General features: G+C 36.7%; 1 protein-coding gene across 4 annotated transcripts in view; it reads left to right on the top strand.

Annotated features, from left to right (window-relative positions):
- Positions 1 to 15,049, top strand: part of POC1B (POC1 centriolar protein B) — a 147,748-nt gene that overhangs the window by 80,625 nt on the left and 52,074 nt on the right. Inside the window, exon 11 of one of the 4 annotated variants that reach the window (XM_082351814.1) lies at positions 6,201 to 6,284. The exons of the other annotated variants lie outside the window; for them this stretch is intronic. Coding sequence (XP_082207940.1) covers positions 6,201 to 6,284 — 84 coding nt within the window. The remainder of the gene's footprint in view (positions 1 to 6,200; positions 6,285 to 15,049) is intronic. 4 annotated transcript variants of the gene reach the window in all.

Here is a 15,049-nt window from a genome sequence, read left to right as displayed (position 1 = left end):
TCTGTGCTATACAGTAGGTCCTTGTTAGTTACCAGTGATTGTTGTTATCCTTTGGTTTCTGAGTTTCTTCCACCAGCAAAATTAGAAAGGAGCAAAACACCCATACCTTTCTATACACAAAAATGTAGGAAAGAAAAATATAGTATGTCTATCAAACAGTAATATTGTTATCATGGCCTTTTATTTATAATGAAGTATTTGTTACTGATTTTCTACTCATAAGCTCTTTGTCCTGAAGATTTTATGCCATAATTTTTCAACTATGTCCAGTTATATAATCTTTATCAAGGGGTTAAATATTTCAGATGAGATTCATAGATTTAAATGCTTGATGTTAGATTGGCTTCCTGTATTATTATTAGGAAATCATTTTTCACCCATTAAATGATGGGACCAGAATTTTTAAAAAGATGTTGGACCTTTGTCTACTAAGTGTTTTAAAAAAGTATTATGTACATTTCTCAGGCAGCTGCCTGAAAATGGAAACTTTTTTTCCTTTTTAACTATATCTGAAAATGTCTTAATATTTTGTTTTGGACTTGCTGAACAGTGATTTTCATTTTAAATGTATATTCAGCATATGCTTATCCATTTACTACTTTATTTAGTATGGCTTGTTCATTTATTTTTTGAACTTCCACCTGCCCTTAAGTAGCCTATTAACTAATTTGAGAAACCAGACATAGAAGAATTTTTTTTAGTTTGAATATAATGGATAGAAAAATATCTTTAATTCAACAAATTTTATTAATTACTTTATGTGTGCCTTACACACTCACCGTATTGTCAACTATCTGAAAGAAGGTGAGCTATGGCTTCTGCCTTCTAGAAAGGTGCAATTTAGATTTTAGTGGAGTTGGGGGGAGGACACAATATGATAATATTGATAATGATAGATAATTGATCACAAACTATAGATTAAACTCTTTACCTATATTCTCACAGCAGCCTTATAATGTAGCCCAGGGTTATTTTCTTCATTTTACAGGTGAGGAAACTAACTTAGAGAAGCCAAGTAATTTGTCCAAGGTCATACAGTCAGTACACAGAAGAGACAAGATTAAACCCAAGTCTGTGTGACTTGATGCCCCATTAATATAGCGCCATATTATATGATAGCATGGATAATTATACAGTATCACAAACAGCAGAAATGCAGGGAAAATTGATAATTACCTTTAAGAAACAAAACTGAATTTTTCTAGAGATTTAGAACAGGCAAATTGCATCTATTTGGGGAAGATGAGGAAAGGCTTCATTATTTTGCAAATGCAAATTAAAGTCAACTTACATAAAGTGCACTGTGTATACTGAGATCACATAGAAAGCTTTCACTCTCTGTCTTTTGAATGATATAATGAACAATAAATAGAAGAGTGGTTCTCAATACCCAGCTGTGAATATACATTACTGTTATAATCACAGTTATCATTAATCGTACTAGAATGTTCACATTATGCTAGATGGTGAATAGAACATAAATAAATATAATATTTGCCCTCTAAAAGATGTTCGGAAAAGCTTGCCAGTTTTCTGAATGTAGCTTTGTTAAATGATTGGATAAATTCCTGCCTTAAAATTGCCTCTTCATAGTATTAAAACACAGTAAAGAAGCTAGTCTTATTCAAGTGAGCAAAGCATGAGTTACTGTGTATGTGCAATTAAAAAAAAAAATTATCTCATGACTTTTAACACACAGCTCACTTCTCCTGAACTTGGCACTTGAAGAGTTTTGAGGAACAGAAAATAGGCCTGTAAAAAAGGTCAAAGAATGGCATTATTTATCTTAGAGAGTCAGCAAGCCCAGGAAATAATTTTTCAGAAATTTATTCTAAATAATCCTGACTCTGTGATAATTTTGTGTTTCATAAAAATAATGAGGATAGTTATTTGAGGACAACATTTGGCTTGTTGGTTTGGTTGGCTCTCCATGTACATTATAATGATACTAAAATGGTGGTGGTGTATTTGCTTTTGCAGCACGTATACTAAAATTGAAAAGATACAGAAAATATTAGAGTGGCCTCCACGAGAGGATAAGTTGAAATTTATTAAATGTTCCATGTGTTTTGGAATATTATGTTTGTAGTTAGGGAAGCTCAGTGTCATAAAGACATTAGTTCTCCCTGAATAAATCTACAAATTCAAGGCAATTCCAATAAACATCCTATTAAGATTTTTCATGAAACCTAAAAAGTTGATTTTATGGCATACATGGAAGAGCAAAGGGCCCAAAACAGACAGGACAATTTTGAAGAAATTTGAAGGTTGGGGACTCGTTAAGGTCTAAGTGTGATATTGTTACACAGAGAGACAAAGAGTCCACAATGGAGAGCACATAAGCAGACCCACACAAGTGCAGATGGTTGGTCTATGAAAGGCCTGATTTTGTAGACCCATGAAGATGGGTTTGTCACTAAGTCAACTGTTCAATAAATGTTGCTGGGACAGCTAGCTATATGAAAAAAAAAAATATTATGTTCTTACTTTTAACCACAAATGAAATCAATACCAGATGGGTTAAAGGCTTAAGTGTGAAACCCCATACTTCAAAACTTCTAAAAGAAAACAGAAGAATATATTTATGTATTCTGGGTAGGCAAGGATTGCTTAAGCAAAATATAAAATGTACAAATCATAAAAGAAAAAGTTTAATAAATTTGACTACATTTAAAACAAAAAACTTCTGTAAAAAATCCCATAAAATAAAAGTGAACACAATCCACAGAGTAGGGGATGTATTACACATATAAACAAAGTATTGGTATCCATAATATATAAGGAACTTTTTAAAATTTTTATTGAAGTATAGTTGAATTACAATGTTGTGTTAATTTCTGCCATATAGCAAAGTGATTCAGTTATATATATATATATATATGTATGTATATATATATGTATATATATATATATATATATACACACACACACATACATTCTTTTTCATATTCTTTTCCATTATGGTTTATCACAGGACATTGAATATAGTTCTCTGTGCTCTACAGTAGGACCTTGTTGCTTATCCATTTTCTATATAAGTTTGCATCTGCTAATCCCAAACTCCCACTCCATCCCTCCCCCACCCCCCTCCCCCCTTGGCAACCACCAGTCTATTCTCTATATCCCTGATTCTGTTTCTGTTTCATAGATAGGTTCATTTGTGTCATATTTTAGATTCCACATATATGTGATATCATATGGTATTTCTCTTTCTGACTTACTTTACTTAGTATGATAATCTCTGGTTGCATCCATGTTGCCACACACGGCATTCTTTTTTATGGATTAGTAGTATTCCATTGTATATATGTACCACATCTTATTTATCCATTCATCTGTCGAAGGACATATAGGTTGCTTCCGTGTCTTGGCTGTTGTGAATAGTGCTGTTTTGAGAACATAGGGATGTATGTGTCTTTTTGAATTATAGTTTTGTCTGGATATATGCCCAGGAGTGGGATTGCTGGATCATATGTAGTTCTATTTTTAGTTTTCTGAGGAAACTTCATACTGTTTTCTACAGTGGTTACACCAACTTACTTTCCCAGCAACAGTGTAACAGGGTTTCCTTTCCTCCACATCCTCTCCAGCATTTGTTATTTGTAGACTTTTAAATGATGGCCATTCTAATTGGCGTGAGGTGGTACCTCATTGTTGTTTTGATTTGCATTTCTCTCTATAAAAGGAACTCTTAAATATAAATTAGAAAAAAGAAGTAGACCAACTAAAAAGTGGACAGAGGACTTAAATAGGTAATTTGCAGAAGAATGATCAATATACACATAAAATATGCTCAAGTTACCAGTAATCAAGGAAACAAACAATGAAATTAAAACCACGGGATACCATTTCCTGCCCATAATTTTGTTAAAATTTAAAATGCCTGACAATCAAATATTTTTGACCTTGTAGAAAAAGGGGGGATTTTCTTCTGCTCATGGAAGAGTAAGTTGATTCTACCATTTGGGACAGTATCTGGTAAAACTATAACTCAACTATGACACGTTAGGGGAACTCACCTACCTGTGTACAGGAGACATTTATAAGAATGCTTACTGTGGGATTCAATGCTAATTAACAGTACAAAGGACACATAAATTGTGGAATACCCAATCAATGGAATACTATTTGGCAGGGAAAATAAGTGAAGTAGACTTACCTGCAACACCATAGACAAATCCAACAATGTTGGTTAACAGAAAATACTAAAGAGATCTAATACTATTTTATGTGAAGCTCGAATACACACAAAAGCAATACTGCTGTTTAGGGATGTCTACCTATGTGATAAAAGTAAAGGGACATAGATTGGGATGATAGACACAATATTCAAGATGGTGGTATCCTTTAAGAGGGAAAGGTAGGGAGATAGATCATAAAAGGGTATACTTTGTTTCTTAAGGTAGGGGAGAGGGTTGCTTTATTATTCTTATATCTCTTCACTGAATTAAAAAAATTTTTATTTTATTGTAGTTGATTTACAATGTGTTAATTTCTGCCATACAGCAAAGTGATTCAGTTATACATATATATACATTCTTTTTCATATTCTTTTCCATTATGGTTTATCACAGGGTATTGAATATAGTTCCCTGTGCTATACTATAGGACCTTGTGGTTTATCCATTCTACATATAATAGTTTATATCTGCTAATCCCAAATTCCCAGTCCATTCCTCCCCCACCCTCTTGGTAACCAAAAGTCTGTTCTCTATGTCTGTGAGTCTGTTTCTGTTTCATAGATAGGTTCATTTGTGTAATATTTTAGATTCCACATATAAATGATATGTGATATTTTTCTCTTTCTGACTTACTTCACTTAGTAGTTTTATTTTCAACGAATTTTTGAAAGCAAAATTGGAACTTAAAAAAATCAGTTATTATGAGATAAAAAGAGGGATTACAGATTCATTCAGAAATGTTAGTGTTGCAGTGAGGTTGCATTGCTTATTCATGCCTGTATTAATTTCACTTGATTGCTGTTCTGCATGCAAAGAAGGGGCAGCTTTCTGAAAGGTGAACAGATGGCTTTTTTGAGACATGATGTGGGTGAAACTAAACCAAATGTGGTTTTCCAAGTCAAACTTCAGTTTTTTCCAAGATGTAATCCTTACTTGAATGTAAAATATCTTTTAAAAAAGTACATCATTGTACAATATAAGTTATTACCTGCCTCAGAATTTAGATTCACACATGCACACACCTTTTTTGAACACAGTAAGGTATCGCTATAAATAATGGTTGATTTCTGCCCTTGTCATTTCAGCAACTTGCATAAAATATTTTTGTTGATTCTATATGAAAGAGATAATAAGAATGAATCCCTTATTCTGTAGGCCTTTGGGGTATAACAGCAGGATTCACAAAAGGTGTAATGACTACTTGTTTTCTCTTTGTAATTTACAGAAAGTTTTATTGGTATTCTATTTGTCTAGAATACTGGGATTAGAATTTTTAGTTTTATATTAACTCAGAAGAGAGAGTACTAATTCTAGTTCACTGACTACCTGCTGTCTCCCTCCACCTCCCCCAGATAATTCTGGTAAGTACTTTATCATTAATTAAAATTTATCTGGCGCAGTGCACAGTTCTAGATTCAGCATAGGGCATTAGAAGACAAATATTCCTTTAAGGGATTCATAGGTTATGTTTGCCTAATCATGTAAATAGTGAAACATGAAAGGAAATTTTTGTACAGATTTTATTTGTCCTAGCTGTATCCTACCTCTTCATGGCTTCAAAATTAATAAGCTTCTCTGGAGATGACAGTAAAGATCAAAGACAAAGATAGACAGATTTATGGCCTCGGCTGTCATTTTCAAGGGCACTGAATTAATCACTCAGATATTCTAGTTGATAGTTGCATTGGGGCGGGGGTGTTTTTCAAGTCTTCTGACAAACATGAAATTTCCAATTTGGTTTGAAGAAGAAAAATCAAAGCCCTCAGTAAAACCTTATCCCCAAAGCCTCTTTTTCTCTCTTTGAGAAAAAGATGTATGATTTTTCCCAAGGGATAAACAGAAGGCTTTCTCAGCTCAGCGACTTTAGTCTGGGAGACACAAATTTCACATGACATTCTCTGATTTTATCCTAGAAGTATTTTTAAATCAATCAGACTGAATCAGGTGGGTATGTTCCTACAGGGATATACAATACACTGCGCAGATATAACATAGAAGAGATGCGGTTTTCTTCTTCAGGATCAACAGCCTTTTCTTCTTAAGAGTTTTAGAAATTGGGAACGAATCCTGCCTGTGTTGTGGTCCTGTGACAGCCCCACATGGGTGACTCCATAGCTCTTTGTTCTGTTTTTCTGATTAATCCATCCGCCTCTTGGTTAACACTGGCTTTTGATCGCAAGGAAAGAACCAAAGACAGAGCAACACTCTGAGTCACTTCTGAAAGACAGCCATCCTCTCTTGGTCAGGATTCTCAGAGGAACTCAGTGACTGTCTAAATCCTTTGTGTTAATGGTAAACTCAGTGTAAAGCCTCCCACGCACTGGCCACCACTTCCTCTAGTCCTTCAGTTTTGATAATTCATCAACCCCAGAAGGACCTCCAATCCACTGAGCCTCTGCCTTTTCATTGCCCACCTTCTGTGTCTATGTGTCTCACCTTTATGGGCTTAGATTCTATAGTCCATCATCATAGCCATACCCTTGCCCCTTTCTCTCTCCATTGTACTCACCCCAAAAAACTTCAGCCTGGTTAAATCTGTTTTTTTCTGCCGACTCTATACCTACACCCAAGCAACTGAATTCGACTAGACAGCCATGCTGAGTGATCTCCCTTTAAATTTATTTATACAAAGCTCCAGGGGCACTCAGTACTGCCTAGCAATCCATTTACCAAGTAGTTATCTCCTCACCATCCTGTGACATCAGTGCTCTCTTTCTGTTTGATCTTTTCCATCAGCCCACGTTTGTAATGTATTTCCCATCTTTTAAAAGGAAAACTTCATTTGACCCCTCATCCCTTTCCAAGTCCTGTCTCATTGCTCTGCTCCCCTTTATAGCAAAACTCCTCAAAAGAAAGGCATATATTCAGTCTTCATTTCTTCACTTTCTACTCTTCTGAATCCACTTCAGTTAAGCTTTTGTCCCCACCATTCCACTCATGTGAAGGTCCCAGTGATTCATCCAAATCAGCCTTTCTATAGGACTTGGTCTTAGTGATCACTCCCTTCCCCTTGAAACATTTTCCTTATCTACCTTCTGGTCCAGTACTCCTCCTACCTCATGGGTCTCTAGTCACCTTTCCTGCTCCTTCTCTTCCTGCCTTCTAAAGTCTTTGCCACTGTTCTCTTGTTTGGCCCCTCCCTCTTGTTTGATCGTAGAGCCATGGCTGTAAGTAGTTATATGCCGAATACCCCAACTCCAAGGGAACAGGAGCTTCTGCAATTGGTACCCTTCCAGACCTTGCCTTATGTACCTCTTCACCTGGCTGTTCATTTGTCTCCTTTATAAAAACGGGTAAATATATGTATATATATTCTGATAACTCCCAAATTTATATCTTTAGTCCCAACCTCTCCGCAGAAATCTAGAATCATATATTTCCAATTGTATTCATGATTTTTCCCCTTGGAAGGCTCATAGGCATCTCAAACTTAACATGCCCCCAATTTATTCTCTACCCCAATTTAAAAATGCATCATCAGTGGAGCTAAATCATAATGTAACACCTTGCCCAGCTTTATTTTTCTTCATAACCATTGTTACTACCTGACATTACATCACATATCTTTATATTTATTCACTGGAATATAACCCCATGTCAACAGGGTCTCTTTTGTTTAACCATTTCTTGTATTAGGCAGAGTAATGGTCCATAAAGATGTCCAAGTCCTCATCCCCAGAATCTGTGAATATGTTTCTTTACATGGCAGAGGGGCTTTGCAAATGTGATTAAGTTAAGGATCTTGAGATGGGGAGATTATCCTAGATTATGGTCCAATACACTCACAATGGTCCTTACAGGGGAAGGAGGGAGGCATAGGAGTCAGAGAAGTGGAGATTGGAGTGATGCAGCCTAGAGCCACGAATGTAGGCAGCCTCAAGGAGCTGGAAAAGGCAAGGACAGATTCTCCCCTAGAGCCTCCAGAAGGAACACAGCTCTGCTGACACCTTGATTTTAGCCCCATAAGATCTATTTGGACCTTCAGAACTTCAAGATAGTAAGTAAATTTGTGTTGGTTTAAGCCACTAAACTTGTGGTAATTTGTTACAGCAGTGGTAGGAAACTAATATACTCCTATATCTCTGGCACCTAGAATTTTCCTGGCACGTAGGTGCTAAATAAAAACAATTTTGTTTGAATAAATGGTATGTCTTCATTGTTTTATATCCCATATAAAGATTATTGGAGTTTCTAATCCCTATTCTAAATGTTATTGTTGAAGATAAATGATCCATTCTTTCTTTGAAAAGCAATATTTGCTTTTATTTTTTCCAGGCAAAAGGTATTTTTTGTTATCCTAGTCTATTTCAGGCAGGCATTTTATAAGTGTGTGTGTGTGTGTGTGTGTGTGTGTGTGTGTGTGTGTGTGTGTAGTGATTTAAAAAATCTCAGAATGTCAGGAATGGAACAGACTTTTAAAGGGCATTCAGTCTGAATTTCCTGATCTGATGTTTGTATACTTCTCACAATATCCCTGACAAGTGATCATCCCTAGTCTATTTTAGAACCTTCAGTGATGGGAAACTCACTTTAGCTAGAGGGATCAAGACCACTTTTGGATAGACTTTTCTGACTTGGGTCTGTTTTGTTCTCTACTTACAGAATTAAATCAAAACTAGAAATGTTAAGTATAAGCCCAAACTGACTTATTTTAACCAATTTATTAAATATATATCTGCAGTTCAGGTCACTGCTTATCTTTGCAAGTGAAGTACCTCCTTTTGCATGTTCACACTTGTCAGAAGATCCTTATGCTATTTCACCAGAAACCATCAAATATACTTTTGGGGGATAAAAATCAAGAAGTGATTTGCAGTTAAGTGATAAAGGCTTCCATTGCTCCCTCATTGTGCCTTTGAGGAGGCATTTAAGATAGTAATTTTTAGTAGAGAATCGTACTGGCTTGACTTTGGGTTTATATCAATACTTCTCTCCAAATACTGTCAAATTATTAATATTTACATTTTGAGGATGGCTCAGCAGATGCAGGATGGTCAGTTGAATTCAGTTCAACAAATGTTGAGCCCTGTATGTGTCTCCTGCACTGTGCTAGGCACCCGAGGAAGAAAGATGACCAAGTTATGGCTCCTACCCTCAAGAGAGTAACCCCCATGACCTGGTAGGGAATATAGACATGAAAGCACAAATATAATGAGAAGTGATGAATGCTCTACTAGGCATGAACAAAGACTTATGAGAGTGTATGGTGTTAGAGAATGTTCTAATTTCACTCCTTTACATGTAGCTGTCCAGTTTTCTCAGCACCACTTATTGAAGAGACTGTCTTTTCTTCATTGTATATTCTTGCCTCCTTTGTTGTAGGTTAATTGACCATAAGTGCGTGGGTTTGTTTCTGGGCTTTCTATCCTGTTCCATTGATTTATATTTCTGTTTTTGTGCCAGTACCACAGTGTTTTGATGACTGTAGCTTTGTGTTTAGACTGAAGTCAGGGAGCATGATTCCTCCAGCTCTGTTTTTCTTTCTCAAGATTGTTTTGTCTATTCTGGGTCTTTTGTGTTCCACACAAATTTAAAAATTATTTGTTCTAGTTCTGTGAATAATGCCATTGGTAATTTGATAGGGATGGCACTGACTCTATAGATTACCTCGGGTAGTACATTTTCACAATATTGATTCTTCCAGTCCAAGAACACGGTATATCTTTCCATCTGTTTGTGTCATCTTTGATTTCTTTCATCAGCATCTTATAGTTTTCAGAGTACAGGTTTTTTGCCTCCTTGAGAGTGAAGTGGTGCCAGTGATTAGTTCTGACTTGCCAGCCCAGACAGTGAGTGGGGGGTAAGTAGGAAGGGTAGTAGAAGGGGGAGAGAAGAGGAGAGGAAGAAAGAGAATAAATATAATGCATGAACTTCCATATGTAATTGGGCACCACAGTATCTTGAATGTTTCATTGTTAATGATATAAATAGTAGTAGTTTAAATGTGTAGACCTTGATTACATTGTTGAATGGTTAATTTCCCAATAAAAATTTACTTGCAAATGCCACAATTTTCACTTTCTGTTGATGCTTTAAAAGAATTCATTCTCTAATGTGACAAATGAAACTTTATGCATTAAAATTAATCATGGCATTTAAACAACCTGTTAAGAGTCGTTTGTCCCCAGAATGTGACAGGTTTTATATATAGCTCTCGGGACTATCAAAGTAGTTTGCATCAGTCAACTCTGTATTTTTCACTCTATTGTATATGTTCAGAGGGAAAGTGGAGCCTTTTAACCTGTAGAGATAAGGATTTCTTAGCCACACACCTTCATTCTGTGCACTTGGTGAGGCTGTCTTTCCCATCTTTGAGATGGCAACCATGAGTTTATCCAAGGAGAACTTAAGCGTGGTAATGGCCCTGCCATCCGTTTGAAGGAATTGGCTCCCTGGAGAACTGTAAGCCCCGTGAAGGAAGGTACCGAATCCGATTTGTTCTTTGCTGTAGCTTTAATGCCTACGTATAGGAGGCCTTCGTTTGCTGAATCAATCAATGAATGTTATTGTTACCCTGCTGTACTTCAAGTGTCTGCAGAAAAGTAAGAGGTAAGGGAACATGTGTGATTTCTTCCTTTTATGGACTTCCAAAGCATTTGTTCTCTTCTTACAGCCATTTGCTTGTGTTTCTCGTTTATTCACTGCTGGTATGTGCCAGGCACCGCAGGGGATCCCGGCCTTGCTCTGTCTTAATTCTCTCCCCATAATAGAGACTCCTCCTTGATTGCCGGTGTCACATTGTACTCACATTTAACATTGGTAAATGCTTAGTATAATGTCAGTGTTCAGTAAGCATTCACGCAAAAAATGAATATTAGCAACTCTGAAGCAGGAGAGGACCTCAATATATTGGGAGCAAGCAGGTACTGCAGCCTCATTTGCTAGACTTTTAATAACCCAGAATCTTAAACATATTTTTTTCCCTTTTCATTTTTTTTTTTTTTAATTTTATGAATGACAGCGTTGAAACTTCCCCAAGCTGTGCATCTTGCTCTTTTCCTGTACAAACAGGAAGCAAAGGCAGGCTTGGTCGGTGGGAAAGAATCTGCTAATATCTAGGTCCAAATAGCTTTGAGAGACCAGAGAACAGATCTGTCAGTTGGCTAATGCGGGATGGAGATCTCGTACTTTTTTTCTCTCTCTGCCCATACCCTTTTCCCTGTTCTATTCATCTTTATGTGTCATATGATAGTATTTTTTTTTTTTTTTGGTCCCAAACAAGAAAACTATTGTTAAGGTTATGGGGATCTTTTCCTGCCTAGACTGTCTATGGCCTTAAATCTTTCTTTGCCCATTTCCTATTGCCCTTTCTTCACTAACCACCCTGACTGCAATCCCCCAGGGTTCGATGACCAATGTGTTAATTAGATTAGAGGCCTTTTCCCATGAAGGGCTGGAGCTGCTACTACAATAAGATTAGTTATATTTGCGACCATGTGTGTACATACTTAGGTATGTTGTGATCCGTGTAAAAAAGACTGTCCTGGTCATAGAGAGTTTGGTTTCCATCTGTGAGAAGGGTGATAAACTCTGCATGTGAGTGGTTAACATATTCAAAAAATATTTACGTTTCTGCTAAATCCAGTGGGTACAGTGGTCAGAAGAGTAGGCATAGCACAGTCTAGTGAGGGAGACAGACAATAGAGAAGGAAAAGACAACTCTCATCAGTTATGGAAGAAGACATCAGGATGCCATGGTAGCCAGTAGACAGACCACCTTCATTAGGGTGGTCAGGGACTACTTTTCTGAAGATGTGACAATTAAGCTGAAATTTGGAGATCAAAAAAGATTCAGTCATGCTAGGAGGGCAGAGAAGGCACAGCAGAAGCAATACTACAAAAAAAAAAAAAAAAAAAGTCTGTCTTTTGAGCGGGAATTATTTATTTTAGGGTGAGGATGGCTGTGCACGGCCGTCCATACGATGTCCCCAGTCAATGAGGCGGCTGCCTAGGATCAGGAACGCAGACTGTGACTGTGAGACAGGACTTCTCGGTGAACTCTTCACATATTCCACACTCATGTTTACACTGCTTTCATTTCATTCAGTGTTTGCCACCAGCCAATAGCTGGGGACCCAGGTAGATAAGTGCTGTAGGTTGTTTTCTAAGTTCCCTTAAGCTCAGGACATGAATAAGTAGGTCATAGGTGCTCCTGGGCCCAGCTAATGAGTGGCATTAAAAATCCTTTATGTGAACTTGTTCTATGATCTATGATTGCTCGGAGTTTTGCTTCTGAACATTTCAAGGACAGTTTCAGATTTTCTTCATCACAGAGTTAAGTAATTCAAAGCTTTAGTAATAGGATTCTTTGGGGGGTGTGGATTTTAATGAGTGCTTTCTGCCCAAAAAAGTCATTTTCATTCAGGTATTTTAGGTTAAGACCCTAATATTGTCAGGTATATCACAAAGGTGGAAAACTGGGGGTACAGAGCATAACTGCTCAGAGACCAGGATGGTTTTGGAGATAAACATAGGCTGGTATGCAACCAAAGTAGAAAAGATAAAGTACCAAATGACTGAAGGTACCAGAACATAAGCTTCAGGAGAGCAGAGTCTTGGGTCCTGCCACCCACTGCTGGGTTCTCACCATTGAGAACTGCGCCTCACACAGAGCGAGGCTCCAGAAGTGTTTGTTAAGTGAACAAACGAAAAGAACCTGAGCAGATCCACTCAGCTGGGTAGGAGTACTAAGATGTGTTTTATGCATATTTTAAAATAAGCTTGAACTGGGGGTGGTGGATTTTGAGTTTGTTTTTATTATTTTCAACAAATGATGAATTAGTAAGATTATGACAGAGGGAAATTTGAAAGTTTTCATCTTCCTAAAAATGGTTGGGAAGATCATGGAGAACAGTGGCTTTGATCCCAAGGTCACAATACCCAGAGTGCTTTGGCATCTCTTAGATTTATGATTGGTTATGTTTCATACACCTTTCCTACCTGTGTGAGCTTGGGCAAGTTATTTAGTCTCTCTGTATCTCTGTTTCCTAGTTTGAAAAATGAGAATAGTAGTAGAACAGAACATACCTGATAGGGTTATTGTGAAGATTAAACCAGTTAACATGCGTAAAGCACCTGAAACAATGCCAAGTACACAGTAAGCTCTGTCCATGCTGGTTGTCACCACCATCGTCATCATTAGAAGTACACTTGCCATGTTTGAGGTACCTTCTGTCTGGAACTCTCATATGCCAGTGATAACCAGGAATGAAAAATTGATTAAAATTTTTAAAAATTCTGTGATTTCTGTGATGCATCTATTTGGATTCTTTGTTTTTAAAATAGCTTTAATGAGATAATTCACATACTAGAAAACTCGCCATTTTAAAGTGTACAATTTAATGATTTTTAGAATATTCACAAAGTTGTGCAACCATCACTGCTGTCTAATTTTAGAATATTTAATCACTCCAAAAATAATTTTAGAGTATTTTCATCACCTACATACCCATTATCAACCTCTGCCCATTCTTCCCTCCTCCCAGCCCCTGGCAACCACTAATCTCAGTCTGTCTTCCTGTATTTGTCTATTCTGACGATTTCATACATATGGAATCACATAATATGTGGCCTTTGTATATGGCTTCTTTAACTCAGCCTACTGTTTCCAAGGTTCATCGTGTTGTAGCATGTATCAGTACTTCATTCTTTTTTTGTGGGTAACTAATATCCATTGTAAGAATAATACCACATTTTGTTTTTCCATTAATTATCACAACATTCTGATGCATATAGGTTGTTTCCATTTTATTGGCTATTCTAAATAATGCTGCTGTGTATTCATGTACAAGTTTTATGTGGATATATGTAAAGGAGGTCATTTCTCCTGGGTATATACCAAGGAGTGGAATCACTGGGTCATAGTAATTCAATGTTTAATGTTTTGAGGAATTTTTCCAAACTGTTTTCCAAAGTGACTGCATCATTTTACAATCCCACCAGCAATGTATGAGGATTCGAGTTTCTCTACATCTTAACCAACACTTGTTATATTCTTTTTTATTTTAGTCATCCTAATGGGTATGAATTGGTATCTCATTGTGGTTTTGATTTGCATTTCCCTGATAACTAATGATATTGAGCGTCTTTTTATGTGCTTATTGGCCGTTTGTGTATCTTCTTTAGAGAAATGTCTGTTCAAATCCTTTGACCATTTTTAATTGGGTTGTCTTTTTATTGTTGAGTTGTTAAGAGTTCTTTGTATGTTCTCATACAAGTCTCTTATCAAATACATGATTTGCAAATATTTTCCCCAATTCTGCGTGATTTGTTCCCACTTTCTTGTTACCTACTTTTAAAAAATGTTTACTTATCTATTTGGCTGCGCCGGGTCTTAGTTGAGACATGCGAGATCTTCTTTGCTGCGTGTAGGATCTTCGTTGTGGCATGCAAACTCTTAGTTACGGCACATGGTATATAGCCGCCTGACCAGGGATCGAACCCGGGCCCCCTGCATTGGGAGCATGGAGTCTTAGCCACTGGACCACTGGGAAGTCCCTCTTGTTGTCTTTTGAAGCACAAAAGTTTTATGTTTTGATAAAGTCCAATTTGTTATTTATTTTGTCATTTGTAGTTTGGTATTGTATCTAAGAAGCTTCAGTCTAATCCAAGGCGAGGAAAATTTACTCCTATGTTGTCTTCTAAGATTTGTATTGTTTTAGCTCCTATAGTTAACTTTATGATCCATTTTGAGTTAATCCTGTATATGGTGTGAGGTAGGGGCCCAAATCCATTCTTTTGCATTTAAATACACAGTTTTCCCAGCACAGTTTCTTGAAAAAGACTATTATTTTCCATTAAATTATCTTGGGAACCTTGTCAAAAATCAATTGACCATATATGGAAAGGTCTATCTATTCCATTGATCT

Source organism: Balaenoptera borealis, assembly GCF_965194805.1.
Source record: "Balaenoptera borealis genome assembly, chromosome: 13".
NCBI classification, from domain to species: Eukaryota; Metazoa; Chordata; class Mammalia; order Artiodactyla; family Balaenopteridae; genus Balaenoptera; species Balaenoptera borealis.
This window is presented reverse-complemented; position numbering and strand designations above follow the sequence as displayed.